At 50.6% G+C, this 27952-nt stretch overlaps 1 protein-coding gene across 2 annotated transcripts; it reads left to right on the plus strand.

Annotated features, from left to right (window-relative positions):
* Positions 1-27619, plus strand: UPF1 (UPF1 RNA helicase and ATPase). Of its 2 annotated transcripts, none has more exons than XM_064734021.1 (24): positions 1-540; positions 6982-7124; positions 7472-7561; positions 8498-8665; positions 9408-9588; positions 10032-10193; positions 10788-10872; positions 11015-11113; positions 11303-11420; positions 12217-12376; positions 12494-12612; positions 12846-13010; positions 13178-13292; positions 13525-13668; positions 14780-14993; positions 15860-15977; positions 16982-17138; positions 19906-20048; positions 20722-20896; positions 21525-21606; positions 23306-23467; positions 23545-23762; positions 24074-24196; positions 25229-27619. In XM_064734021.1, exons 1-23 carry the CDS (start codon positions 316-318, stop codon positions 24191-24193), a joined length of 3363 nt encoding a protein of 1120 aa, XP_064590091.1. In that variant the 5' UTR covers positions 1-315; the 3' UTR covers positions 24194-24196; positions 25229-27619. The 2 variants fall into 2 exon arrangements, with proteins under 2 accessions (XP_064590091.1, XP_064590092.1); XM_064734022.1 differs by having other exon boundaries at positions 11312-11420.
* The last annotated feature ends 333 nt before the right edge of the window (positions 27620-27952 follow it).

The raw sequence follows: 27952 nt of genomic DNA on the forward strand, positions 1-27952 counted from the left end.
TCCGCGTCACCGCTCACGGGCCTGGCGCGCGGCGGCCGCGGCCGGACGGACGCTCGGACCGGGCCGGACACACGGACGCGGCCCCGCTCCTCTCCCTTCTCCCGCCCGTTGGCTCCGGAGCCGCCCGGCGGAGCGGCCCGAGCGCGGCGGCGGCGGCGGCGGGTTCGTTTTTGTGTGTGGGGGGGGCGCGCGGCCTGGTGCGCGCGGCGGATCCCGCCGCTCGCGTAGCGCGGCCGCCCGGGCTCGCTGAGGGGGAGGCCCGGGCTGGGGGGGGGTGGGAAACGAAGGCTCCCGGCCTGAGGAAACGCCGCCGCCATGAGCGTGGAGGCGTACGGCCCCAGCTCGCAGACCCTCACCTTCCTGGACACCGAGGAGGCCGAGCTGCTCGGCGCCGACACGCAGGGCTCCGAGTTCGAGTTCACCGACTTCACCCTCCCCAGCCAGACCCAGACCCCGCCCGGGCCCGGCCAGGCGGGGCCGGCCCAGGGCCAGGGGCCCCCGGGCGCGGGGCAGGGAGCTCCGGGCCCGCTGGAAGCGCAGGTGAGGGCCCGGCCGGGGGCGGCGGGAGCGGGGTCCGGAAGGGGCGGGCGGGGTTGGGCGCTCGGGGCCCGCCGGGCAGCGGGAGCCGCGTGTGGAGGGGCCCCAGAGGCGGAACCCGAGCGGGTTGATCGGGGAGCAAACTCGGGCCAGTCGCGATAGCTGGGTGGTTGCGATAGGGAGGAGGAAAAACCACCGGGGCCGGGTGTCAGTTCGGGATCTTTCCCCTTAAAACAGACGCGGGGTTTGGGGGTGTTTGCTCATCGGAAGTTGGGCGCTGAGGAAATTCGGCTTTTTTACTTCCCCTCGCTAAAATACGCGTTAGTTTCTTCTTGTTGTTGCTGTGAATGTTGGTTTTTTATTTCAGTTTCCACTTTCCTTGCCGCACGGTTGTTGGGCTGGTTTGTTTGGGGGTTGTGTGGCAGGGCCAGGCCCGAGACAAGTTCTGAGCTCTACTTCCTCGTGGCTCAAAAACAGCTTTTAGTTTTGTGTTTTTTATTATTACAGTTGGTGGCTGGTACCTAAAAGCGAATGAAATTGTATTTATTTAGCAATTCCCAGCTCATAGGCAGGGGAGGAATTGGGATTACAGCTCCCAAGAAGTGCTGCGAATGGAGATAACAATCTCACTGTTCCCGTAGTAAACAACAAAAACACCAAAGAACTCTCCCGTAGTTTTAAAAAAGCCACACTTTTGTCCGGTTTGAAGATCATGGAATACTCGGGTTCCTCACAGAAATCCCATTATTAACCACGAAATGCTTGTGCATCACCCACGTGTTGAGGGATGAGTTTAGACAGGAGCTGAGAGCTCTGGGTGAGTTTTTATCCCCAACCCAACCATCCTGGACCTGCTTTTTGTGCTTTTATTTGCAAATCTGCCCCAGCTGGGTCTGAGGGGAGCACAGCAGCTCCACAGGTGTGCAGGGCAGCGCTCAGGGAGGATTTCCCCTGTCCTGGGGGCTGTCCCAGCACAAATTAAATCAGTTTTTGTGCCTGAAAGTGCTCGGTGACAGCAGGGATGTGCTCAGGTCGCTGTGGTGGTGAGGCAGAGCTCAGAGTTCTGGGTTATTTTCTGTTCATCTGCACCTTTTGGGTTTGGTAGAATTGATCCAGTTTGGCCACTGAGATCAGAATTGTTTTCTGCCAGCAGTAAAATCTCTGTGACTGTACATTAAAAGGGAATTTTAATCACGTGTAATTTTAAACCTTTAATGGGTTGTGATCACTCCAGAGCTCCCAGTAGGGAATCTGTGGCCAAGGAGAAGAAAAACCACCCCAAAATCAGCCTCATAAGCTGAAAGTACAGACAAGAGGATTATTAATTGGCCTTTTTTTTTGTCTAAACATGTTTGAGAAACCTTTGAAGTCAAAATAAAAAAAAATATATATAATAAAAGCTCTGGAGAGCACCTTCAGTACTGGTTTTGTCTGCTGGCTAAAAGAAAGGGATTTTATGTTGATTTTTTAAAAAATCAGGGTGGTTTTGAGTTTCTGCAAACTTTTGTGGTCGTCCTGGTGCTCACTTTGAGTTAGAAATGCCATTTTTGGGGAGGGACTCTGAGAGGTGAAGTGAAACAAAGCCCAGGATCTGCTCAGACCTGCCCCTCTCAAGGGCTCGGGGCTGATAAAATCACAACATCTGAGGTTTTAAAAGGTTCTGGGCAAAATTTTTGCTGCCCTCACCAGATAATTAAAGTTTGTCGTTCTTTTTGGCATCTTAAATAATGACTTCTCCAATTGATCAGGATTTGCTTAATGAAATATTAGCCCTGTGATTATAATTAAAGCTAATTAAATAAAAATATTTATTTGGAGCTGAGGAATATTGGAGGTGGAAACTTCTGCTCTGCTCTTTCTGGGGTCTTTTTAAAAAGATGAGTTGAGCAATGCAGAGCACCTCATGTTTTAGGAAAATTTGATGTATTTAGTTTAAAAGAATGTCTTTCCCCAATACATTTAATTAATAGCTTAATAGTGTTACAATTGATTAATAGTCAATTGCCAAAAGTAGGAGTAGAGCACAAATATTTTCTATAGGATGCTCTCTTTCTGTTGTTTCCTAGAATTAATTAAACACAAGAATCGATTTTCTGAAGTGTTTTAGGAGGAATTGAAAATCCTCTGAGCAGCTGTGGCTGCTTCCGGGATCGGGGAAGGTGCCCCTGGAACCCCAAACCATTCTGGGATTCCTGCAGTGTCCAGGGAGCACCCCGGGATCATTGGGGTGCCCCTGGAACCCCAAACCATCCCTGCAGTGTCCAGGGAGCACCCTGGGTTTATTGGGGTGCTGTAGGGTCCCTTCCCACCCTAAAACGCCTCAGGATTCTCTGCAGTGTCCAAGCAGCACCCTGGGATCACTGGGGTGCCCCTGGAACCCCAAACCATCCCTGCAGTGTCCAAGCAGCACCCTGGGTTTTATTGGGGGTGCTGTAGGGTCCCTTCCCACCCCAAAACACCCCAGGATTTTCTGCAGTGTCCAGGGAGCACCCCGGGATCAGGGAAGGTGCCCCTGGAACCCCAAACCATTCTGGGATTCCTGCAGTGTCCAAGGAGCATCCTGGGTTTATTGGGGTGCTGTAGGGTCCCTTCCCACCCCAAACTGATCCCTGCAGTGTCCAAGGAGCATCCTGGGTTTATTGGGGTGCTTTAGGGTCCCTTCCCACCCCAAAACATCGCAGGATTCTCTGCAGTGTCCAGGGAGCACCCCGAGTTTATTGGGGGTGCTGTAGGGTCCCTTCCCATCCCTAAACACCTCAGGATTCCTGCAGTGTCCAGGGAGCACTCTGGGTTTATTGGGGTGCTGTAGGGTCCCTTCCCACCCCAAACCATCCCTGCAATGTCCAGGGAGCACCCTGGGATCAGGGAAGGTGCCTCTGGAATCCCAAACTATTCTGGGATTCCTGCAGTGTCCAAGGAGCATCCTAGGTTTACTGGGGTGTCCCTGGCTGGGCTTTAGGGTCCCTCCCCACCCCAAACCATCCCTGCAATGTCCAAGGAGCACCCTGGGTTTATTGGGGTGCCCCTGGCTGGGCTTTAGGGTCCCTCCCCACCCCAAACCATCCCTGCAATGTCCAGGGAGCACCCTGGGTTTATTGGGGTGCCCCTGGCTGGGTTTTAGGGTCCCTCCCCACCCCAAACCATCCCTGCAGTGTCCAAGGAGCACCTTGGGATCACTGGGGTGCCCCTGGCTGGGTTTTAGGGTCCCTTCCCACCCCAAACCATCCCTGCAGTGCCCAGGGAGCACCCTGGGATCATTGGGGGTGCTTTAGGGTCCCTTCCCACCCCAAACCACCCCAGGATTCTCTGCAGTGTCCAGGGAGCACCCCGGGATTAGGGAAGGTGCCCCTGGAGCCCCAAACTTCCCCTGGATCCCTGCAGTGTCCAAGCAGCACCCGGGATCATTGGGGTGCCCCTGGCTGGGTTTTAGGGTCCCTCCCCACCCCAAAGCCCCCCGGATTCTCTGCTTTCCCCCTCCTGCCTCCTTTCCCCTGTGGACCCTGGGTGTGGGTGCGCTCGCTCCCAGGCCGGCTCTGCAGCCCGAACAAAGGCTGCGTTGTGCGGGCCAGACCCGCGCTCGTCGCTCAGGTCCCGGCTGCAGGCGCCGCTCCCTCCCGGGGCGAGGCTTTCCCAACTTCCTCCTGGGAAAGGGAAAGCGAGTGGGGCTGGCTGGGACAGGGAGAGGCACAAACGGCAGAGCTGGGGCTGTGTGTGTGTGCCCACCTGGGGCTCTGTGTGTGTGTGCCCACCCGGGGCTCTGTGTGTGTGTGCCCACCCGGGGCTGTGTGTGTGTGTGCCCACCTTGGGCTCTGTGTGCCCACCCGGGGCTGTGTGTGTGTGCCCACCCGGGGCTCTGTGTGTGTGCCCACCTGGGGCTCTGTGTGTGCCCACCTGGGGCTCTGTGTGTGTGTGCCCACCCGGGGCTCTGTGTGTGTGTGCCCACCTGGGCTCTGTGTGTGCCCACTGGGACTCTGTGTGCCCACCTGGGGCTGTGTGTGTGTGTGCCCACCTGGGGCTGTGTGTGTGTGTGCCCACCCGCGGCTCTGTGTGTGTGTGCCCACCTGGGGGTGTGTGTGTGTGTGCCCACCTGGGGGTGTGTGTGTGCGCCCACCCGAGGCTCTGTGTGTGCCCACCCAAGGCTCTGTGTGCCCACCTGGGGCTGTGTGTGTGTGTGCCCACCTGGGGCTCTGTGTGTGTGCCCACCCAAGGCTCTGTGTGCCCACCTGGGGCTGTGTGTGTGCCCACCTGGGGCTCTGTGTGCCCACCCGGGGCTCTGCGCCAGGCCTGGGCATGTTCTGTTCCCCTGCTCTGGGACCCACAGGCAGCAGGATCCCACAGTCCCGGCCTGCTTTGGGGTGGCAAACCTAAATCCTGAAGGTGCCAGAGGCAGGGACACCCCCTCTGTCCCGGGCTGCCCCAAACCCCTCCAGGGGCATTGCCAGGGCTGGAGCAGCCCCAGCTCCCTGTGCCCGCTGGGTCTGTCCCTCCGCTCTGGCCCGGCTCTGTGTCCCAGGAGGGTTTTGGGGCCAGCCCAGGAGCAGCCCCAGCAGTGTTGGGAGCAGCTCTGTGGCACCTCAGCCAACCCTCCTGGAGCACAGCAGTGCCCCCCTGGCAGCAGCTGCCGTGCCAGGCTCAGTGCAGGGCTGGCATCGCACCAGGGTGTGCAGCAATCACTTCCTCGTGCGCGGCCTGCCAAGGGCTGGGGCTGCTCTGCACAGCCCAGGGGACATCGCTGCTGCCTTTCCTGCCTCACAAACCCCAAACCGAGCACCCAAAAAATGCATTAAAATCAACCAACCTTAAAATAACACATTGTGGGGTGGGAGTGCCTGGGAATGCTTGGAAAGAGTTCAGATCAACTCCAGGCTTTGAATCCCACCTGGGCCAGATCAGGCCTTGTTTATCTTTGCTGGAATGGCTCTGTCAGTGGGAGATGGAGATTTGAGGTGGATATTGGAAGAAATGGAGATTTGAGGTGTGCATTTATGTGCTGACACCAGTGCAGAGTCTGTTCCACACCGAGCTGGGGGGATTTGCCCTCACCCCACTCATGGGGTTGTGGGGTTTGATTCCTTTTTCCAGCTTCCCTTTTGCACTTTCAGTTCCTTTGGGCTGATTGTTCCTATTAAAAGGCAGAGCTTGGAGATAACACCAATAAAAGGCAGCCCCTTTATTTATTTATTTTATTTAAATGCTCCTCATTTCATTTGCAGGGCTGGTGGCTTTGAGGGCAGGCCCTGATGGCTCAGGGCAAGTGGGAAGTTGGCTTTGGACTTTAACTCGTGCAATTGGCTGTTAAATTTTTAATGTGGATCTCTCTAAACGAGGAATAAGCTGAGTTTGCTTCATTACAGCTTGAAGAGGGCGACTTTTAATTTATTTTTTGATGCCTTTTACAAAAGGTTTTGTGTCCTCAGCTTTCTGTCAGAATTAAGTTGCACCTCCCAGAGAAATTGCATTAAATCCAAGTTGTTCAAATATTGTATCCAGGGACAAAGGCCTTGAGTGATTTTTGTCCTATTTGGCTGTTTAGAATTTATAAATCAATCTTAACTTTACAAAATTGGGGGTGTTAATTATCCCTTTGATAGGGAAATGACCCCAGCCCTCCCCTCAGCTGTGCTGGGAATATCCCAGTCACTTTGGGGGCCCCTTTCCCACATTTCCCACTCAAAATTAACATGGATTAAGGTGAAATTATCCCTGTTCAGCTTTTGGTGGGATCTTGGCTAAAGAAGGCAGAGAATAAACCAAATGTTGGGGTCTTTCCCACCTCAGTATTGAGGTGCTGAAGCCCCTCAGGGCTGGAGAAATTAAACCAGGACACGGAGGGGCAGCAGCTGCAGTGGCCATGCCAAAATCCCAGTGTGACATCCCCACCTCCTGGTGCTAAAAGTGCCCAAAAATGGAGTTTGTTTGGTCAGGAGAAAGGCTGGGGGTGGAAAGTTGCTGAGGCAGCACCAAATGTTGCAGAATTCCGTGGTTCTGGCAGCCCATGGTGGGCACAGCAATAGGTGGGGAAATTCCTGTGCCCAGGTAGGTCCCTGGAATAGAAAGAAGGGTGAGAAAGCAACTGCTGGAATTGGTGAAATGGAATTTTGTTATGTAAGGCTGTGGAAAAATGCAACTGCAGGAAAGCAATCTCCCTGTTTTCCTGCTTATCAGTTGGAGTTCAAATAATCCTGTGAAACAGGAGGTGATGGAGCAGGTATTGATTGTGGGATTGTGTGGAAAAATACAATCTGCAGGAAAGCAATCTCCTCCTGGAAACTTATCCCAACTTAGCAGCTGGAGTGAAATAATCCTGGAAAACAGGAGCAGATGCTGGCAATGGGGATCCCTGTGTAATTGTGTGCATTCAGTGCTCTTGGCAGCGTTTGCTGTGGGGGTTTTTCAGTGCCACACGAGATTTTGGGGTTCATTTGGGTGTGCACCCCAATGCAGGTGAATGGCCCTGATGGGATCCTGCAGAACGGAGCTGTGGATGAGAACGTGGCCAAGACCAGCCAGCTGCTGGCAGAGCTCAACTTCGAGGAGGATGAGGAGGACACCTACTACACCAAGGACCTGCCTGTGCACGCCTGCAGGTGGGGCTGGGAACGGCTCCCTGTGCTGCTCCTGGGCAGATGTGGAGCTGCCATGTCCCCTTCTGGCCAGCCCAGAGCTCCCTGCGAGATAAATCCCAGGCTCAGCCACCCCAGTGATGGGAATATTAAATATTCAGAATATTTCATATGAAATTATTAATTAAATATTAAAATATTTGTGACTCACAACAGGAATTTGGCTCCTGTTTGGTGCTTCTCCCAGCACTGATGTTCCCCAGTTTCCATTCCCCTTATTTCTGTGCCCTGTAAATCCAGTTGGAGCTCGGGTTTGGATTTTCCTCTCAGCAATAACCACTCACTCGCTGCCTTTCCCTTTCCCATTGCAGCTACTGTGGGATCCACGACCCTGCCTGTGTGGTTTACTGCAACACCAGCAAGAAATGGTTCTGCAACGGCCGTGGGAACACCTCTGGCAGGTGAGGGATGGAGCCGTGAAACAGAACAGTCAGCTCTGTACCCATTTCCTCATCTTTTCACTGTCAGAGCATCCATGCTCTGAGCAAGGTTCCCTGCATGGATGGAGAGAGCCAGACACACCTTTGTACCATTTCTTCTTTTCACTCTGTACCCATTTCTTCTTCTCATTTGAGTATCCATGCACTGAGCAGTGTTCCCTGCATGGATGGAGAGAGCCAGACACACCTTTGTACCATTTCTTCTTCTTTCTCATTTGAGCATCCATGCACTGAGCAAGGTTCCCTGCATGGATGGAGAGAGCCAGACACACCTTTGTACCATTTCTTCTTTTCACTCTGTACCCATTTCTTCTTCTTTCTCATTTGAGCATCCATGCACTGAGCAATGTTCCCTGCATGGATGGAGAGAGCCAGACACAACTTTGTACCATTTCTTCTTTTCACTCTGTACCCATTTCCTCTTCTTTTCACTGTCAGAGCATCCATGCACTGAGCAAGGTTCCCTGCATGCATGGAGAGAGCCAGACACAACTTGGTACCCACTTCCTCTTCTTGCACTCTCAGAGCATCCATGCACTGAGCAATGTTCCCTGCATGCATGGATGGATGGAAAGGGGCAGAGATAACTTTGTACCCATTTCTTCTTTTCACTCTGTACCCATTTCTTCTTCTTCTCACTGTCAGAGCATCCATGCACTGAGCAATGTTCCCTGCATGCATGGAGAGAGCCAGACACAACTTGGTACCCACTTCTTCTTCTCACTCTCAGAGCTCCCATGCACTGAGCAATGTTCCCTGCACGCCACATCCTCCCAATGTGTGCCACAATAAATAGATTTATCAGTGTGTTACTAATTGCTAGCAGAGGTGTTTGTGGTGTGGAAGTGCTGTAAATGGAGCTGCAATCTGAGCTGTAACCCTGCTGTTTGCCTGCAGCCACATCGTGAACCACCTGGTGAGAGCCAAGTGCAAGGAGGTGACGCTGCACAAGGACGGGCCCCTGGGAGAGACGGTGCTGGAGTGCTACAACTGCGGCTGCCGCAACGTCTTCCTGCTGGGCTTCATCCCAGCCAAGGCTGACTCCGTGGTGGTTCTGCTCTGCAGGTCAGCCCTCTGCTGCTTTCACAGACAGCAGCCCAAAATGCAGTTTATTTTCTGATTTGCCACCCTTTTGCCTTCAGGTGGTGGCACAGAGTTCAGGGGTGCAGGTGGATGATGAGCAAAGGGAGTTCTGTTGTGTTGGGCAAACATCTTAGTGCTGTAGAAAAGTATTTTTTTCTACATTCCTTAATGGAAGGAAGGTGTTTTTCCCTCTGTTTTGAGCTTTGGAAGAGGCACAGCTCCGTTCAGGAAGTGACTCTGGAGCATGGAACAGTGACTCTCACTCAGGGTGTTTTTCTCTCAGCTCACAGAGTCATTTGAGGCCACAATAAATGAGAAATTGTTCTGACAGGCTAAGTCATAACTAAAAATTTATAATTGTGAGTGTTTTAATTTGGTGCTGTCACTGTGTGGTTGCTGGTAGAAATTGTATTTCTGTGGAGGAAGTTCTGTTTGGGAAATAAGCTCTTTATCTGGTCTGTGTGTGCACAGTCCTCATGGCGTATAACCACCTCCAAAGGTGTCACATTTAATATTTCAAATGCATTGTCCTGGAAACACCCAAGCAACACTTCTCACAATACTGAAAGAAGAACTGAGGAATGGATTTTCCCAGCAGCCTGGGGTTGTTTTGCTTGGGTTTTCCCTGGTTTTTGCGCAGTTTCAGGGGCACAGCAGCCCAGCTTTCACCCTCCACAGCAGACTGGTGTGAAGTCTCAAGTGCTGGCTGTGTTTGGTCCTGCAGGCAGCCCTGTGCCAGCCAGAGCAGCCTGAAGGACATCAACTGGGACAGCTCCCAGTGGCAGCCCCTGATCCAGGACCGCTGCTTCCTCTCGTGGCTGGTGAAGATCCCCTCGGAGCAGGAGCAGCTCCGCGCCCGCCAGATCACGGCCCAGCAGATCAACAAGCTGGAGGAGCTCTGGAAGGTACAGCCTGGACTTTTGGGGGGTTATTTCACCACTTCTGAGGTTGTTTTCAAGGGAGGACAAGAGTTCTAGGAGCTCTGGAAGGCAGAAATCCCCCAAGGTTTAAATCCTGCAGTGCCACAGCACTCAGAGCGTTCAGGGAATTGAAAGCTTCACCAAGCTGAAAACCAACTTTCCTTGCTCATATCAAGACTTCCAAATAGTTCTGCTTTAAGTGGTGCAGGGAATTGTTGCTCATTCAATTATGGGGTTTTTGAGAGGTTTTTTGTGCATCCTTTAAAATTAAACTGTGTTTAATACGATTTGTAATGCCCTGGTGTAGCTTTAAGGGTGGTTCCACCTTGGTATCACTCCCTGTATCAGTAAAACACAATTTTACCCGTCCTGCTGTCAATTTTCATGCTTCACACTGTGAAACAAAACATCTCTGCTTTTATTTCCAGGAAAATCCATCTGCAACCCTCGAGGACTTGGAAAAACCTGGTGTTGATGAGGAACCCCAGCATGTCCTGCTTAGATATGAAGATGCTTATCAATACCAAAATATATTCGGTCCTCTGGTCAAGCTTGAGGCAGATTATGACAAGAAACTCAAGGAATCTCAGGTAAAGCGTGTGAGGTTTTCCTTTTGAGGGACTCCTGACAGTGCTGGGGTCAAACATGGAATCACAGCACAAAACCCTGAGTGCAATAAATAAATAAATGTTGGAATTGCTGTGGTGTGGCAGCACTGGGATATCAGCAGTGATGGTGCTGTGAGAGCAGGGAGAGGAGAGGAGAGGAGAACCCTCACAGTGAGGGGCTGTAGGAAACCCTTGGGAACTCGTCACCTTTGCTGTGCTCAGGTTTCCTTCCCAAACACCACCTTGTGTCCCAGAGTGCAGCTGTTGGTTCCCCTCAGCAGCTGCAGGTCCCTGCCAGGGCAGTGGAGTTCTGAGAGCTCCTGGAAACATTTCCTGGCTGTTTGAACTGGGGCAGAATTCCACAGCTGGTGAGCAGGACTTGGTTTCTCATCGTTAGCTCTCAGAACAGAACTCACCTCTGCAGGTGCTGTGAGCTCAGCACAGGAATGAGCACAGGTTTTTGTGACATTGGAACAGAAAGTTTTGTCGTTTCTGCACTGCTCTGAAGCACAGGACTGTGGTGGTTGGCAAACAATTCTTCAGGAAAATAAAAGCTGCTCTTTTTCTTACCCTCAGACCCAAGATAACATCACAGTCAGGTGGGACCTGGGCTTGAACAAGAAGAGAATTGCTTATTTCACTTTGCCAAAGACTGATTCAGGTGAGGACACCTGGGCTGTCTCTTTGTCAGGGTTTTTGTACCTGTGAATAAAAGCAGAGCTCAGAGCACTCTGAGGCTGGCCTGGGGAGGCTCTGGGAGGGTTTGTGGTTGTTGAGAGCTTTTTTCCCCTTTTCCTTTGCAGACATGCGCCTCATGCAGGGAGATGAGATCTGCCTGAGGTACAAGGGAGACCTGGCCCCCCTCTGGAAAGGAATTGGGCACGTGATCAAAGTTCCTGACAGTATCCTTTGCTTGGGAGCCTCAGCAGGGCTGCCAGAGCTGGAGTCAGGAACAAGCCATTCGTTATCTCCAAAAGTAATTTCTGCTAATTTAAAATTGGGGGTGGGTGGGGGAGGGAACTGCTGGAGAAAATCACCAAAATTGGGGAGAATAAAATTCAAATTTTTGCTCGAAATTACTACTTAACGAGGTTCTACAGATTATGGTGATGAGATCGCCATCGAGCTGAGGAGCAGCGTGGGAGCTCCCGTGGAGGTCACCCACAACTTCCAGGTGGATTTTGTGTGGAAATCCACTTCCTTTGACAGGTATGGAGGCAGCACCTCACAGCTGGGCAGGCACTCGCTGTGCACTTCTGATCTTTGCCCTCACTGAGTGTTTTCCAACCAAAAAGTCAGTGTTGGTTTGGCAGCAGCCTCCAGAGATCCCAGTGTGAGGTGAGCCCCTGGTGCCTGCTTCAGAAATGGAATTAATGCACAAAATGGCCACTTGGTCTCATTTTGAAGGGTTTGTTGCAAACACATCAAAAGGAGAAATTTACCTTATGTTTAATAATAATTGAAACAGAAGAAGCAAAACAATTTTATAGTTGAGCTTCCTGAAATTGCTTGAAACTGTTAAAATATCAAAATTTGGCTGTGGAGCCCACAGGCTTCAGCCAAGTCTGTGTTTGCTAAGACAGGAGTTGGCTTCTTATCCTATTATTAGAATTTCCTATTAGTAATAGATCCTATTACTATTATCTCCTCTGATCCTATTATTTTATTCATGATGGCTGCAAATTTTCTTTAAATCTTGCACCTAAATTCCTGTCACAGGTTCTTGCACCTGAAATTACTGTCCCAGATTGTGTCACCAAAGCTGCTGTTCCTGTCCACATTTTCTGGGAATACCTTGTAATGTTCACGTGGGGAAAAAGCAAAATCTGAGTTCTCAGAGTGTAATTTCTGTGATTTTAATTCTGTGTTTCTGTGATTTTAATTCTGCTAATGAGTGTTGGCCCTTGTTCTCTTTCCCATTTGTGCCTGATACCTGCTGTAGGACCCCTGGGGGTGCTTCACACTGATCTTTAGGAATCATTTTCCTGCTTTTCCTTCATTTCAGGATGCAGAGTGCTCTGAAAACGTTTGCAGTGGACGAGACCTCAGTGTCTGGGTACATTTACCACAAACTGCTGGGCCACGAGGTGGAAGATGTCATCATCAAATGCCAGCTGCCAAAACGCTTCACAGCCCAGGGACTCCCTGATCTCAACCACTCTCAGGTAACCTCATCTCCCCTCTGTGCCCAGGATGACAGAAAGGATTTAGAAATAGAGGTTAAACAACTTAAAGCCTGTGCTGGGAATGTTAAATAACAATAAATCTTTTTTATTTTTTAGGTTTATGCTGTCAAGACCGTCCTGCAGCGTCCTCTGAGCCTTATCCAGGGTCCCCCTGGCACTGGGAAAACAGTGACATCAGCCACCATCGTGTATCACCTGGCCAGGCAGGGCAATGGGTGAGAGCTGCTCTCTGAGCCCTTATGCTTGAGCCTGATTCGTGCAAAGAATCACCTTGATTAAAAAACAAAAATAATTTGTGTCATTGAACTGTACTGTTGGGGAGACTTGGGCTCGTTGTACAAAATACCTTCCCCAGCATGTTTTTAGTGATGTGTTACTACTTATATTTTATTGCAAGTCTGGTGGAAAGAAATTGCAGTTTATTGAGATTGTTGGCTGATTTTGGCAGGCCTGTGCTGGTGTGTGCCCCCAGCAACATCGCCGTGGATCAGCTGACAGAGAAGATCCACCAGACTGGCCTCAAGGTGGTTCGTCTGTGTGCCAAGAGCCGCGAGGCCATCGACTCCCCCGTGTCCTTCCTGGCCCTGCACAACCAGATCAGGAACATGGACAGGTGGGCAGGGAGGAAAAACCTCTGGGTTGGTGTTTGTGGTGGGCACAGCTGAGGGGTGCTGGCACTGCTGTTTGCTTATGGGTTTGTTTTAGTTATAAATCACTTGCACTGCAATCCTACAGAGTTGGTTGGGCTGTAAAGCAAAATTCCTGGGGTTTTTTTTTCAGCATGCCAGAGCTTCAGAAGCTGCAGCAGCTCAAGGATGAGACTGGAGAACTTTCCTCTGCTGATGAGAAGCGTTACCGAGCGCTGAAACGCACGGCGGAGCGGGAGCTGCTCATGGTGAGGGCCTGGGGCTGATCCCCAAAAATCCCTGGGGCTGATCCCCAAAAATCCCTGGGGCTGATCCCCAAAAATCCCTGGGGCTGATCCCCAAAAATCCCTGGGGCTGCCCTCCAGATCCATGCTGCCCCCATCCCCGTGCTGCCCCCATCCCCGTGCTGCCCCCATCCCTGTGCCGCCCCCATCCCCGTGCCGCCCCCTTGCCGTGCTAACGGTGCTCCCCGCTGTCCAGAACGCCGATGTGATCTGCTGCACGTGTGTGGGAGCTGGGGACCCCCGGCTGGCCAAGATGCAGTTCCGCTCCATCCTCATCGACGAGAGCACGCAGGCCACCGAGCCCGAGTGCATGGTGCCCGTGGTGCTGGGGGCAAAGCAGGTAAAGCCCTGGGTGCCCTGGAAAGGGTTTGGGAATGCAGCAGGAACAGCACTGAGCAGCCACCTTCCAGTGCAGGCACACAGCATTCTTCCTTTTCTAGAGCATAAACTCACCTGACTTCATTTGGGCTCAGCCCTGTTCATTTTGGGCTCAGCCCTGTTCATTTTGGGGTTAGCCCTGTTCATTTTGGGGTTAGCCCTGTTCATTTTGGGGTTAGCCCTGTTCATTTTGGGCTCAGCCCTGTTCATTTTGGGGTTAGCCCTGTTCATTTGGGGTCAGCCCTGTTCATTTAGGGTCAGCCCTGTTCACTTTGGGCTCAGTCTTGTTCATTTGGGGTCAGCCCTGTTCATTTGGGGCCAGCCCTGTTCATTTGGGCTCAGCCCTGTTCATTTTGGGCTCAGCCCTGTTCATTTTGGGCTCAGCCCTGTTCATTTTGGGGTTAGCCCTGTTCATTTTGGGCTCAGCCCTGTTCATTTTGGGGTTAGCCCTGTTCATTTTGGGCTCAGCCCTGTTCATTTTGGGCTCAGCCCTGTTCATTTTGGGGTTAGCCCTGTTCATTTTGGGGTTAGCCCTGTTCATTTTGGGCTCAGCCCTGTTCATTTGGTGTTAGCCCTCTTCATTTAGGGTCAGCCCTGCTAGTTTCTGTTTCCATGGCCTGGAGGGTCATGATGCTGTTGGAACAATCTGGAGAGTTACCAAGGTCTTTATATTAAAATGATCACCTGAAAAGACAGTGACACTAAAGGTTTCTGAGCCTTTGGGGAGAGCTTTAGCCTATCACAAGTGGGAATGATTAATTCCTAATATGTCAGGGAATGGTTTAAACTGACAGAGAGTGGGTTTGGGTTTTATATTTAGGGGAAATCGTTTCTGTGAGGGAGGGGAGGGGCTGGGATGGAATTCCCAGAGAAGCTGTGGCTGCCTCGTCCCTGGGAGTGCCCAAGGCCAGGCTGGAGCCACCTGGGATGGGGGGAAGTGCCCCAGGGGGACACGGGGTGGGACTTAAGATCCTCCCATCCCAAATTATAATCCCCCATTTTTGTAGGATATTCCTGTTATTCCAAACAACCTGCAGGCACCAAACTGAGCTCTCCCCAACCTCTGTCCACAGCTGATCCTGGTGGGTGACCACTGCCAGCTGGGCCCTGTGGTGATGTGCAAGAAGGCAGCCAAGGCCGGGCTGTCGCAGTCGCTGTTTGAGAGGCTGGTGGTGCTGGGCATCCGGCCCATCCGGCTGCAGGTGCAGTACCGCATGCACCCCGCGCTCAGCGCCTTCCCCTCCAACATCTTCTACGAGGGCTCGCTGCAGAACGGGGTCACCGCAGGTGAGGGGCAGCACCTCGGGGCTGTGGGGACAGCAGGGAGCAGCACTGAGCAGCCTCATTGCCACTGCAGGCACACCGAGGGTTTGCGTTCCATCGTGTGTGCCTGGCTGAGTTCATTTTGTGATAGTCCTGTTCATTTGGGTCAGCCCTGTTCATTTGGGGTCAGCCCTGTTCATTTGGGCTCAGCCCTGTTCATTTGGGGTCAGCCCTGTTCATTTGGGGTCAGTTGTGTTCACTTTGGGCTCAGCCCTGTTCATTTGGGTCAGCCCTGTTCATTTGGGGTCAGCCCTGTTCATTTGGGGTCAGCCCTGTTCATTTGGGGTCAGTTGTGTTCACTTTGGGCTCAGCCCTGTTCATTTTAGGGTTAGCCCTGTTCACTTTGGACTCAGCCCTCTTCATTTTAGGGTCAGTTCTGTTCATTTAGGGTTAGCCCTGTTCATTTGGGGTCAGCCCTGTTCATTTAGGCTCAGCCCTCTTCATTTTAGGGTCAGTTCTGTTCATTTAGGCTCAGCCCTCTTCATTTTAGGGTCAGTTCTGTTCATTTTAGGCTCAGCCCTCTTCATTTAGGCTCAGCCCTGGTAGTTTCAGTTTCCATGGCCTGGAAGGTGTTGGTGCTGTTGGAACAATCTGGAGAGTGAATAAGATTTTCTATGAAAATGATATCTGAAAAGAGAGTGACACTAAAGGTTTCTGAGCCTTTGGGGAGAGCTGCAAATCTTGAGCAGGGATCAAAGCAGGCATTCTCTCATCTGGGTTTGGTTTTTTAATAAAAAAATTTGCATCACGCTTCATTTTGAGGCTCTTTGATATGGAAATTGCCGAGTGGTGTTGCTGATTTGTTCTGCTGCTGTTGCTGTGCTCCTCAGCTGACAGGGTGAAGAAAGGCTTTGATTTCCAGTGGCCCCAGCCTGACAAGCCCATGTTCTTCTACGTGACCCAGGGCCAGGAGGAGATTGCCAGCTCGGGCACCTCTTACCTGAACAGGTGAGCTCTGGGCTCTGCCTGGCCCCGGGCAGGGCAGGGCTGGGGGCTCCCCGTGGGTCAATCCTCACTTGTGGGGTGATAAAAGCCTCGCTCAGGGCTTGCAGCCCCAGCTGCTTCTCAGAGCTGCTTTTCCCTGGCTCCTTTTGGGGCAAACCAGGAGGAAAAGGCCCCAGGAGGGAGCAGCTCAGAGCTGGGGCTGCTGTGTGCAGGAGTTCAGCTCACGGGGTGAGGAAGGAGCAGGCCATGATGAAATGCCTGATGTGGGTGAATTTGGGCCAGCAGGAATTGCTGATCAAGTCACATTTTGAATTCTAATAACTCCTCAAGCAGAATCCTGAATCTCAGATTTACTTCAAAAGGGATGGAAATGCACTTTTTTCTTATCCTATCCCTTTTTTCTGCACATTCAACCTTCTTTTTCAACAAATAAATGTAAAATCTGCTGCTCTTGGGTCATGGCTGTTCACGTGCCTGGCAGGGAAGCCAGCCCAAGTTGTGAACAAAATATCAGCGAGATATTTTTAATCTGAGTCTGTTTCCTGAGCTGCATGTGCAAGACTGGATACAGTGGAGCAGATTGTGCACAAACACACAGCACAATGCCTGCCTGATAGGGGGCATTGACATTCAAAACATTCTATATTTAAAGCTTTAAGATAAAGCAGCTGAAGGATCTGGGGGATGTTTGGAATGATGCTGATTGTAAAAGTTCCTTGTGTCCATTTAACTGCAGCAAGAAATCCCATTTGGAACTGGGGAGGTTTTGCTGTTTGTTGTGCAGTGCTGAGGAGGGGGAGGTGAAGGCTGTGTGCTTCTGAGGCCTTTGGGATGTTGGGTTTGGCCCCAGCTCCTCTGTGCATGTCCAGAGTGAGGAGCTGGAGCTGAATTAATTGCAGTGCTCGAGCAGAATTGATCTTTCCATTGAAGCACCCTCACGTGGGAGCCTTTGAAACCCCATTAACTTGCTAAAACCTGACCCTGCTTGTGCTGCTGTGGCCCTGCAGGACCGAGGCTGCCAACGTGGAGAAGATCACCACCAAGCTGCTCAAGGCCGGGGCCAAGCCCGACCAGATCGGCATCATCACCCCCTACGAGGGCCAGCGCTCCTACCTGGTGCAGTACATGCAGTTCAGCGGCTCCCTGCACACCAAGCTCTACCAGGTACTGCTGCCCAGAGGGCACTCACTGGCAAATCCTCAGCGGTTTTATGTTTATTCCAGCTTCAGGCTCAGCCTCGGGGATTTCTGAGTTGGTTTTGGGTAATAGAGATTGATTTTTGAATTGGTTTTGGTTAATAGTGATTGATTTTTGAGTTGGTTTTGGTTAATATTGATTGGTTTTTGAGTTGGTTTTGGTTAATATTGATTGGTTTTTGAGTTGGTTTTGGTTAATATTGATTGGTTTTTGAGTTGGTTTTGGTTAATATCGATCAGTTTTTGAGTTGGTTTTGGTTAATAGAGATTGAGTTTTTGAGTTGGTTTTGGTTAATATTGATTGAGTCTTTGAGATGGTTTTGGTTAATGTCGATCAGATTTTGAATTGGTTTTGGTTAATAGTGATTGATTTTTGAGTTGGTTTTGGTTAATACCAATTGATTTTTGAGTTGGTTTTGGTTAATATCGATCAGTTTTTGAGTTGGTTTTGGTTAATAGAGATTGATTTCTGAGTTGGTTTTGGTTAATAGAGATTGATTTTTGAGTTGGTTTTGGTTAATACCGATTGATTTTTGAGTTGGTTTTGGTTAATACCGATCAGATTTTGAGTTGGTTTTTGTTAATAGAGATTGATTTTTGAGTTGGTTTTGGTTAATATTGATTGAGTCTTTGAGTTGGTTTTGGTTAATACCGATTGATTTTTGAGTTGGTTTTGGTTAATATCGATCAGATTTTGAGTTGGTTTTGGTTAATGTCAATCAGATTTTGAGTTGGTTTTGGTTAATATCGATTGATTTTTGAATTGGTTTTGGTTAATATTGATCAGATTTTTGAGTTGGTTTTGGTTAATATTGATCAGATTTGAGTTGGTTTTGGTTAATATCGATCAGATTTTGAGTTGGTTTTGGTTAATATTGATTGAGTTTTTGAGTTGGTTTTGGTTAATACCGATTGATTTTTGAGTTGGTTTTGGTTAATATCGATCAGATTTTGAGTTGGTTTTGGTTAATGTCAATCAGATTTTGAGTTGGTTTTGGTTAATAGAGATTGATTTTTGAGTTGGTTTTGGTTAATGTCAATCAGATTTTGAGTTGGTTTTGGTTAATATCGATCAGATTTTGAGTTGGTTTTGGTTAATATCGATCAGATTTTGAGTTGGTTTTGGTTAATACCGATTGATTTTTGAGTTGGTTTTGGTTAATATCGATTGAGTCTTTGAGTTGGTTTTGGTTAATATTGATTGAGTCTTTGAGATGGTTTTGGTTAATGTCGATTGATTTTTGAGTTGGTTTTGGTTAATAGAGATTGATTTCTGAGTTGGTTTTGGTTAATAGCGATTGATTTTGAGTTGGTTTTGGTTAATAGCGATCAGATTTTGAGTTGGTTTTGGTAAATATTGATTGATTTTTGAGTTGGTTTTGGTTAATAGAGATTGAGTTTTTGAGTTGGTTTTGGTTAATACCGATTGATTTTTGAGTTGGTTTTGGTTAATATCGATCGATTTTTGAGTTGGTTTTGGTTAATATCAATCAGATTTTGAGTTGGTTTTGGTTAATATCGATCAGATTTTGAGTTGGTTTTGGTTAATACCGATTGATTTTTGAGTTGGTTTTGGTTAATACCGATCAGATTTTGAGTTGGTTTTGGTTAATAGAGATTGATTTTTGAGTTGGTTTTGGTTAATACCGATCAGATTTTGAGTTGGTTTTGGTTAATACCGATTGATTTTTGAGTTGGTTTTGGTTAATACCGATGGATTTCTGAGTTGGTTTTGGTTAATAGCGATTGATTTCTGAGTTGGTTTTGGTTAATGCCGATTGAGTTTTTGAGTTGGTTTTGGTTAATAGAGATTGGTTTTTGAGTTGGTTTTGGTTAATATTGATTGGTTTTTGAGTTGGTTTTGGTTAATATTGATTGGTTTTTGAGTTGGTTTTGGTTAATGTCAATCAGATTTTGAGTTGGTTTTGGTTAATATTGATTGAGTCTTTGAGTTGGTTTTGGTTAATATCGATCAGATTTTTGGTTTTGGTTCAAATCAAGGAGAAGAGTTAGGAGGTACCCATGGGAACAGGGAAGGGAGGAAGGCCTGCTGAAATCTGTGTGGAAAGAGGTTGTAACAAATCCTGTGAGACACAGAAGGGAGAGGTCACTGTGGAAAACCTTGTGTGCCTTCATCAGCCCTCGGTGCCAAGGGACGTGCAGGAAACCAAGCCCATAAATCCTGGTGGCCACACGATTTATGTGCCTGGGAACACATCCTGCCAGCAGTGGAACTCCTCCACCAAACAGAAAAACGAGCTGCTACAAACAGGACAATTTTGTGTTTAATATGATCTTGTTTTGCAAGATTGAGAACTTGAGCAGTGTTTTCACTGCAGGGAAGCTTGGTGGAAATATTTTTCCCTGTGCCAGGAATGATGTGTCCCTCTCACTGAGGTTTCTCAGAGCTAATTTGGATGTTTCATCCTCCAACATTTTGGAACAGTCAGAACTTTTTTGGCAGCATCCTCAAGCAAAGAGCTGCTTTGCAGAGTTTTGGGAAACAGGAGGACCATAAAGCTGAACATGAAAGGAATTTCTCCTGAGCTGAGACTCCCTGTTCCCCTCTGGGGCAGCTGCTCAGTGCCCAGAGGAATTACCAAATCACTCCTCCCTCCAAAACCAACATTTTTCCCAGCTGATGGAAGGCTCAGTGCTGGCCAGGCCCTTTGGCAGTGCCTGCTGGTGGCAGAGCTGTTTTGCTTCCGTGCCTGAGGTGTTTTCCTGTGTTGCAGGAAGTGGAAATTGCCAGTGTGGACGCCTTCCAGGGCAGGGAGAAGGATTTCATCATCCTGTCCTGTGTGAGGGCCAACGAGCACCAGGGCATCGGCTTCCTCAACGACCCCCGGCGGCTGAACGTGGCGCTGACCCGGGCCAGGTGGGCACAGCGGGCACGGACAGGACACAGGGAGGGCCTTCCCTGGGATATGGGCAGGGAATTCTTCCCTCTGAGGGTGGCAGGGTTGGGGTGCCATCCCAGAGCGGCTCAGGCTGCCCCTGCATCCCTGGCAGTGCCCAAGGCCAGGCTGGGGCAGCTGAAGGGGTCCCTGCCATGCCAGGGGTGGCACTGGATGAGCTTTAAGGTCCCTCCAACCCAGACCACTCTGTGCCATTTTTGTCTCTCAGCTCAGCCCCTGCCACCATCTGGCATCAGTACACTGGGGAAGTCACCATGTCCTTCCCATTTCCAGCACAGATCCCTTCCTTTCATCTGCTGCTTTATCCTTCCACAGCCATTTTGTGCCCGTTTGGGTTTTTTGATGCCTCTGATTGCAGAGAGGCTGAGGTGGAGCCCAGCACGGTGCCCTTGCCTCCCCTGCTGTTGCCAAGCCCCAGATGCAGCCCTGGGGGTTTGGTGGGACACAGAGCCAGCCTGAAGGAGGAGCTCTGTGCTGCTCAGTCTCCTTCCAGGTGTTGAGCCACATCTGGAATGGCTGCTGTGGCAGTTCCAGCTGCACCAGGCTCCTCCTGCAGCTCCCAGAGCGAACCCAGGGGCTGCTCTGTTCAACAGCCTTGTCACAAATGCCCCAGTGAACCCTCTGTGTGCACAGGTACGGGGTGATCATCGTGGGGAACCCCAAGGCCCTGTCCAAGCAGCCCCTCTGGAACCACCTCCTGAATTACTACAAGGAGCAGAAGGTGCTGGTGGAGGGGCCCCTGAACAACCTGAGGGAGAGCCTGATGCAGTTCAGCAAACCCCGCAAGCTCGTCAACACCATCAACCCTGTGAGTGACCCTGCTCCTGACGGCAGCCAATTAGCCCTGATGCCTTAATTAGTCCTGAATGGGCGGGATGAGCCACCCACACAGCCTCACACCCCCACAGGTTTCCATTTCTGCTGCCTTTTGGTGCAGCGTGACTGCAGGGGAAGCAGCTGCTGCTGTCCCCAGGCTGAGCAAGGTTCATCATTTCTCTTTAATTGCAGGATTTTATTAGGGGTAAATCTTGAGGTGAATGAAATGAAATTAAGGAACTGGTTTGTGTAGAAAGGGAAAACTCACTTTTAACCCTCAAGCTGCAAGTTTAATACAAATTATTATTGGGGGAGCTTGGCAGCCACCACAGGACAGTGAGTGGAGCAAGGGAATTGCCAGGGCCTCAGAATAGACTGAAAACTCATCACATGTCTCACAGCTTGGGCCAGACTGCTGGAAAATGTTACTTTGGCTGTTCAGGATGTGGCTGAAATAATAATTAAAGGTTTTCTATGTGTTAGAATTAATTTCCACAACATTTGTGCGACCTGTGGAGTTTTATGGATGTTGACCCAAAATAGCTTCCAGTGAGGTTGCAGTGCAAGGTTTTCTAGTGGGGAAGGAATGAGGATGGATGCTAATTGCCCAAATCCTGCAGGGTGCCCGTTTCATGACCACTGCCATGTACGATGCACGCGAGGCCATCATCCCCGGCTCTGTCTACGACCGCAGCAGCCAAGGTAAAGGAAATCCCCAAAATTCACTTTTAGGGGTTTCTTTTTCCCCTAACCTGCCCCTGAGGGGTCACACCTTACACACTTCAAACCTTGAAACTTCTTAAGGGCTTTTAAACTTGTGCAGATTTTGAATTTGTTAAAGATTTAAGCTTCAAACTACAGAAATGGAATTTGAGAACTGGAAGTGATGGAATTTGAAGGCTGAAAATGTTTGGGATGAGTTTAAGGGCTGAAAATGGATTGAGTTTAAGGAGTGAAAACATTTGGGATAAATTTGAGGGCTGAAGATGTTTGGGATGAAGTTGAGGCTGAAATATTTGGGGTAAATTGGAGATTGAAGTGTCTGGGATGAATTTGAGGCTGAAAATGTTCGGGATGAATTTGAGGCTGAAATCTTGGTATGAGTTTGAGGGCTGAAAATGGAACAAATTTAAGGACTGAAAATGCTGTGGATGAATTTGAGGGCTGAAATGTTTGGAATTTAATTTAGCAAGTGAAACTATTTGGGATGGATTTGAGAGGTGAAATGTTTGGGATTTGATTTATCAACTGAAACTATTTGGGATGAATTTGAGGGCTGAGAGTCTTGAGCCTGGATTTGGCTCTCTGTAAATAGAATCAGCCTGACAATTGCAGAGCAGGTGCAGACTGAGGGGAAAAGGAGAGTGAGCAGCATTTCAGGGATCTCAGTGGTGCTGTGAGGAGGAGGAGCTGTGGATGAGCCTGTGTCAGGTGGATTTATGGAATGTCCAGGAGTGGAATCAGCAGCGAGGCCGAGACGCTGCTGCCTCTGGCAGGGGGAGCTCAGTCCTTGGGGATTGTTCCTGGAGCAATCCCTGTGTCCCCTCTGTGCTCTCCTATTGCTCCTGAGCAATCCCTGCATCCCCTCTGTGCTCTCCTATTGCTCCTGAGCAATCCCTGCATCCCCTCTGTGCTCTCCTATTGCTCCTGGAACAATCCCTGCATCCCTCCTGTGCTCTCCTATTGCTCCTGAGCAATCCCTGCATCCCCTCTGTGCTCTCCTATTGCTCCTGAGCAATCCCTGCATCCCCTCTGTGCTCTCCTATTGCTCCTGAGCAATCCCTGCATCCCCTCTGTGCTCTCCTATTGCTCCTGTGCATCCCTGCATCCCCTCTGTGCTCTCCTATTGCTCCTGAGCAGTCCCTACATCCCTCTCCTATTGCTCCTGGAACAATTCCTGTGTCCCCTCTGTGCTCTCCTATTGCTCGTGTGCATCCCTGCATCCCCTCTGTGCTCTCCTATTGCTCCTGGAACAATCCCTGCATCCCCTCTGTGCTCTCCTATTGCTCCTGAGCAATCCCTGCATCCCTCTCCTATTGCTCCTGAGCATTCCCTGCATCCCCTCTGTGCTCTCCTATTGCTCCTGGAACAATCCCTGCATCCCTCCTGTGCTCTCCTATTGCTCCTGAGCAATCCCTGTGTCCCCTCTGTGCTCTCCTATTGCTCCTGGAGCAATCCCTGCAGCCCCTCTGTGCTCTCCTATTGCTCCTGACATTCCTGCTCCCCTCTGTGCTCTCCTATGCCCTGGAACATCCCTCATCCCTCCTGTGCTCTCCTATTGCTCCTGAGCAATCCCTGCATCCCTCTCCTATTGCTCCTGGAACAATCCCTGCATCCCTCCTGTGCTCTCCTATTGCTCCTGGAGCAATCCCTGCAGCCCCTCTGTGCTCTCTCTCCCCAGGGCGTCCATCCAACATGTACTTCCAGACCCACGACCAGATTGGGATGATCAGTGCCGGCCCCAGCCACGTCACTGCCATGAACATTCCCATCCCCTTCAACCTGGTCATGCCCCCCATGCCGCCCCCGGGCTACTTTGGCCAGGCCAACGGCCCCGCTGCAGGTGAGGGCTGAACCAGCCCGGGGCAGGGGGGGTCGGGCTGGGCCTGCCAGGCTCTCACTGCTCTGGGTCTGTTCCAGGCCGGGGGGCTCCCAAAGGGAAGACGGGCCGTGGCGGGCGGCAGAAAAATCGCTTTGGGATCCCCGGCGCCAGCCAGTCCAACCTGCCCAACAGCCAGGCCAGCCAGGACGTGGTGTCCCAGCCCTTCTCGCAGGGCCCCCTGACCCAGGGCTACATCTCCATGAGCCAGCCCTCTCAGATGAGCCAGCCTGGGCTCTCCCAGCCGGAATTATCCCAGGTGAGTGAGGATTTTGGGATATCAGGAGCTTTGCCTGGGGTTTGTGGTGGTGATCCGTGCCTGCACCTCCTCCCTGCTGAGGGAAACGAAACTGAAACTGCTCTCGGTGACTCAGCTGCAGCGTTTGCACTGCACTGACGGGGGCATGGAAGGGAAATGTTGCTTCGGCTGACAAACAGCTCAAAGCACTCTTAATTTAGGGAAGTTCTGCACCAAAAAAGCAGATTTAAAACACCCATGGTTAACCTGGTTCTGCCTTGCACTTGAGCTGGACACTGATGCTGAGGCTTCCCTCACCTCTCCCCTTGCAGGACAGTTACCTTGGTGATGAGTTTAAATCCCAGATTGACGTGGCGCTGTCACAGGACTCAACTTACCAGGGGGAACGAGCTTATCAACATGGTGGAGTGACGGGACTGTCACAGTATTAGAGTGTAAGCACCCCTGTGCCCCTCCCCTCATTTCAACTGTTCCCTTTTCTGATTTTAACTGTCCCCTCCTTGATTTTAACTGTCCCCTCCTTGATTTTAACTCTCCCCTCCCTCCCTTATTTAACTGTCCTCTCCTCCTGGTTGAAGCTGTCCCTTCCCCCTGGTTTGAGCTGTCCCCTCCCTGGTTTAAGCTGTCCCCTCCCTGGTTTAAGCTGTCCCCTCCCTGGTTGGAGCTGTCCCTTGCCCCTGGTTTAAGCTGTCCCCTCCCTGGTTGGAGCTGTCCCTTGCCCCTGGTTTAAGCTGTCCCCTCCCTGGTTGATTTAAGCTGTCCCCTCCCTGGTTGGAGCTGTCCCCTCCCTGGTTGGAGCTGTCCCCTCCCTGGTTGGAGCTGTCCCCTCCCTGGTTGGAGCTGTCCCCTCCCTGGTTGGAGCTGTCCCTTCCCCCTGGTTTAAGCTGTCCCCTCCCTGATTTAAGCTGTCCCCTCCCTGGTTGGAGCTGTCCCCTCCCTGGTTGGAGCTGTCCCCTCCCTGGTTGGAGCTGTCCCTTGCCCTGGTTTAAGCTGTCCCCTCCCTGATTAGCTGTCCCCTCCCTGGTTGGAGCTGTCCCTTCCTGGTTGGAGCTGTCCCCTCCCTGATTTGAGCTGTCCCTTCCCCTGTTTGAAGCTGTCCCCTCCCTGGTTGGAGCTGTCCCTTGCCCTGGTTGGAGCTGTCCCTCCCTGATTTAAGCTGTCCCCTCCCTGGTTGATTTAAGCTGTCCCCTCCCTGGCTGGAGCTGTCCCCTCCCTGATTTAAGCTGTCCCTTCCCTGATTTAAGCTGTCCCCTCCCTGGTTTAAGCTGTCCCTTCCCTGGTTTGAGCTGTCCCTCCCCCCTGGTTTGAGCTGTCCCCTCCCTGGTTGGAGCTGTCCCTTCCCCCTGATTTAAGCTGTCCCCTCCCTGGTTGGAGCTGTCCCCTCCCTGGTTGGAGCTGTCCCCTCCCTGGTTCAGCCTGACTGGCTGAGCAGGGCTCCCCTAACTGAGCTCTCCTTGTGCCCCCAGGTTGAGGAAGAAGAGCTAAGCTTGCGTGGAGCTTAGTTCATCAGCATTTTATTCTGGGTAATAAAAAAAATAAAATAAAATGGATACCTGTTTTCCACTGCTAAAACTGAAGCACCACTGTGTGAGAGCAACAGGAGAAAGAAACCAACCAACGGAGAGGAGAGAGAGAAGAGAGAGGAGCGCGCGAGAGAGGAGAGAGCCACTGCTGGAGCTCACTGAGCCACGGAGCCGGAGAGAGGAGAGAGAGCCCTGAGGAAGGAACTCACCCAGCAGAGCGCTCAGCTGAGTCCCCCCAGCTCCGGAGAAGGGCCTTAACAAAGCAGGTTTCACTTCATTCCATACTTCTCTTGGCGAGCAGGGCATTATTAACCTTTCAGAGCAGATGGGGAGAGGAAAACCCTCATCTCAGAGTTGGGCTCGTTTTGCGAGGGTACCGAAAACATTTTAGCAGGAGCTGTTTACATTTTCGAAGCAGAGTATCTGAGAGAAAGGGGGGGAGTAAAAAGGAGAGAGAAAGTCCCTGCCTGGGTGAGAGCCAGCCAAGCAGAAATCAGCTGCTGCTCAACTCTGAGGTGCAGGTTTTGTTGTCCAACACTGGCTCTGAAATTTGTTGTCATCGTGTCGCCCACATTCTGAACGAGGTGGTTTTAAAGAGATTCTTTCAAAAAGAGCACTGAATTTTTTAAGAAGTTTTGTCTCTGAATTCTTAGTGGTGGACCTGGGAGATTTAGATCCTTGTTCTGAGAAGCTTATATTACAAAAAAAAAACTTAAAAAAAAAAAAACCAAAAAAAAAATGTTTCAAACAAAAATTAGAGCACCATCCTTGAGAACTTTCAGTGTGATTTCAAGTTGCAGCAATCAGCCTCTTCTTCCTACATGGGATAGGTTTAGAGTGAGAGGAGCCTGCGTGCTCGAGCAGGAGGGTTTCAAAGTGTTTTCTGTATGCTTTAATTGGCAACTGTCTGGACTCTACTCTGTGAAAAGCAGCCTTTCTGTAAGATGAACTTTATGCTTGAAAGGGGACGGGTTCCTGTGCCCTTCGGCCCTGGAGGGAAGGTGCAGCCAGGCCTGCTTTGGTCCCCACAGCCCTGGGGAGCACCGGTGGAAATTGGGGATTATTTTGGATGGAAGGGAAGGGAAGGCTCCCACCATTGCAGGAGCAGGACGGACAAACGGACAAAGCAGGCAGGTGGTGGAAGGTGGTGGCCTCTGAGAGACAGAGCTGGGTTTAGTTTGGGAGAAGGGGTCAGGCTTTGGGCTGTGGAGCAGGAGAGGACGGAGGGAGGAGTTGGAGCGGATTTTCAGGGGAAGGGAGTTCGTTGGAGCTTTGCTTTGTGCAGCAGAGCCGTGAGCCCAGCTGGGAGCAGGGCTGGAGGAGGAGCCATCCACGCTCTGAGGCGTCTGAAACGCTCCCAGGGAACGCTTGGGAGCTTTCCATGTCTGTCAGGACCTTTCCTAGGAGCAGCACAGAGAGAAGGGATCCCTCCAGCCCGTCCTTAGCAGGTCCCGAGCCAGAGCAGCCTCTGCCTCCCAGCTGGGCAGCAGCAGCAGCAGAGAGTGATCCGAGCCTGGCTGTTCTCAGCCTGAGTTAAGCTTTACACTCAAAGGGCTCCAAGCGTTTCTAGTCCTTTTTTGGGGGGGGAAACTCAAATACCTCTCATCTGAATGTACTTAAACAAAGAGCTCAGAGCCCCTTTTGTACCCGGGGAGGGGGGACCCTTCCATTGCTGTCCTTCCTGCAGATCCTGCCCTGGGTTTGCTGGATTTGCCCCAGAGCAGCCCTGGTGTGGAGCACCCGCAGCCCGGGGGGGAGCTGCAGAAACTGCAAAAACCACAAAAATCTCAACTCACAAACCCATTCTTTTCTCATCCAAAGCCTCCAGAGTTTAGATTCTAAAGCAGTGAAAGAATGGAGACACAGGCCACCTTCCTTCCTCGTGAGATGGACTTGTTTTATTTATTAACATTGCCGAAGGGCTTTTTAATTTTTTTTCCTTGGTAGGCAGCGTAGTGGCGTAGATTTTTGGGTAGGTTTAAGCTGAACCCCTCTGTGCAAAGCTTTCCATGAGTATTGTAGCCCCCTCCTCTGCCCTCACCCTTTATTTCACTGCTGGGAATGCTTGCCTCTGCTTCGTGCTGGTTTTTTCCTTTGTAGCAGTTCAAACTCTTTTTGAGTTTTTCAAATCCAGACATCAGTGCTAGCACGGTGTTAAAACTATTTTCTTTTTTTTTTTAATTAATTTTTTTTGTCTCAGTTTTGTTTTAAAACCTGTTTGTCATCAATTAAAAAAAAAAAAAAAAAAGAATAAACAGCTCTTGCATTCAAGGTGGCCCCTAAGTTTCAATGAGGAAACCATGCAACGTTCATTAAAGCTTTAGTCTGATTGTATAAACTTCAAGTTTATTACCTTTTTTAAACACAAGACTAGTACAAAAGTGGGGGTGTGCATAGCAGAGGGGGTGAGCGACTCGACTGGGAGTACTGGGAATACTGGGAATACTGGGAATACTGGGAAGGGTCTCACTGTCCTGGAGCTCCCCCTGCCCCGAATGGCTGCTGCTGGCTGGGGCCCGGCCCTTTGAACACTGAGATGGAGCAGAGCAGGACGGGGTGGGAAACAGCAGCACTGGGAATGGGGATTCAGCTCAAGCTGCTCCAGGCTGGCTCTCCAGCTCCACATTTTGGGTGTGAAAACAACAAAAAAACCATCCCAAGGTTCCA

Source organism: Zonotrichia leucophrys, chromosome 28, assembly GCF_028769735.1.
Source record: "Zonotrichia leucophrys gambelii isolate GWCS_2022_RI chromosome 28, RI_Zleu_2.0, whole genome shotgun sequence".
Classification (NCBI taxonomy): Eukaryota; Metazoa; Chordata; class Aves; order Passeriformes; family Passerellidae; genus Zonotrichia; species Zonotrichia leucophrys.

Coding starts and splice junctions, on each gene's coding strand:
- UPF1 (XM_064734021.1), top strand. CDS start 316: ATGAGCGTGGAGGCGTACGGCCCCAGCTCGCAGACCCTCACCTTCCTG. Junction 10,873..11,014: donor TTTGCCAAAGACTGATTCAG/GTGAGGACACCT, acceptor TTTCCTTTGCAG/ACATGCGCCTCATGCAGGGA. Junction 11,114..11,302: donor CGTGATCAAAGTTCCTGACA/GTATCCTTTGCT, acceptor CTACTTAACGAG/GTTCTACAGATTATGGTGAT.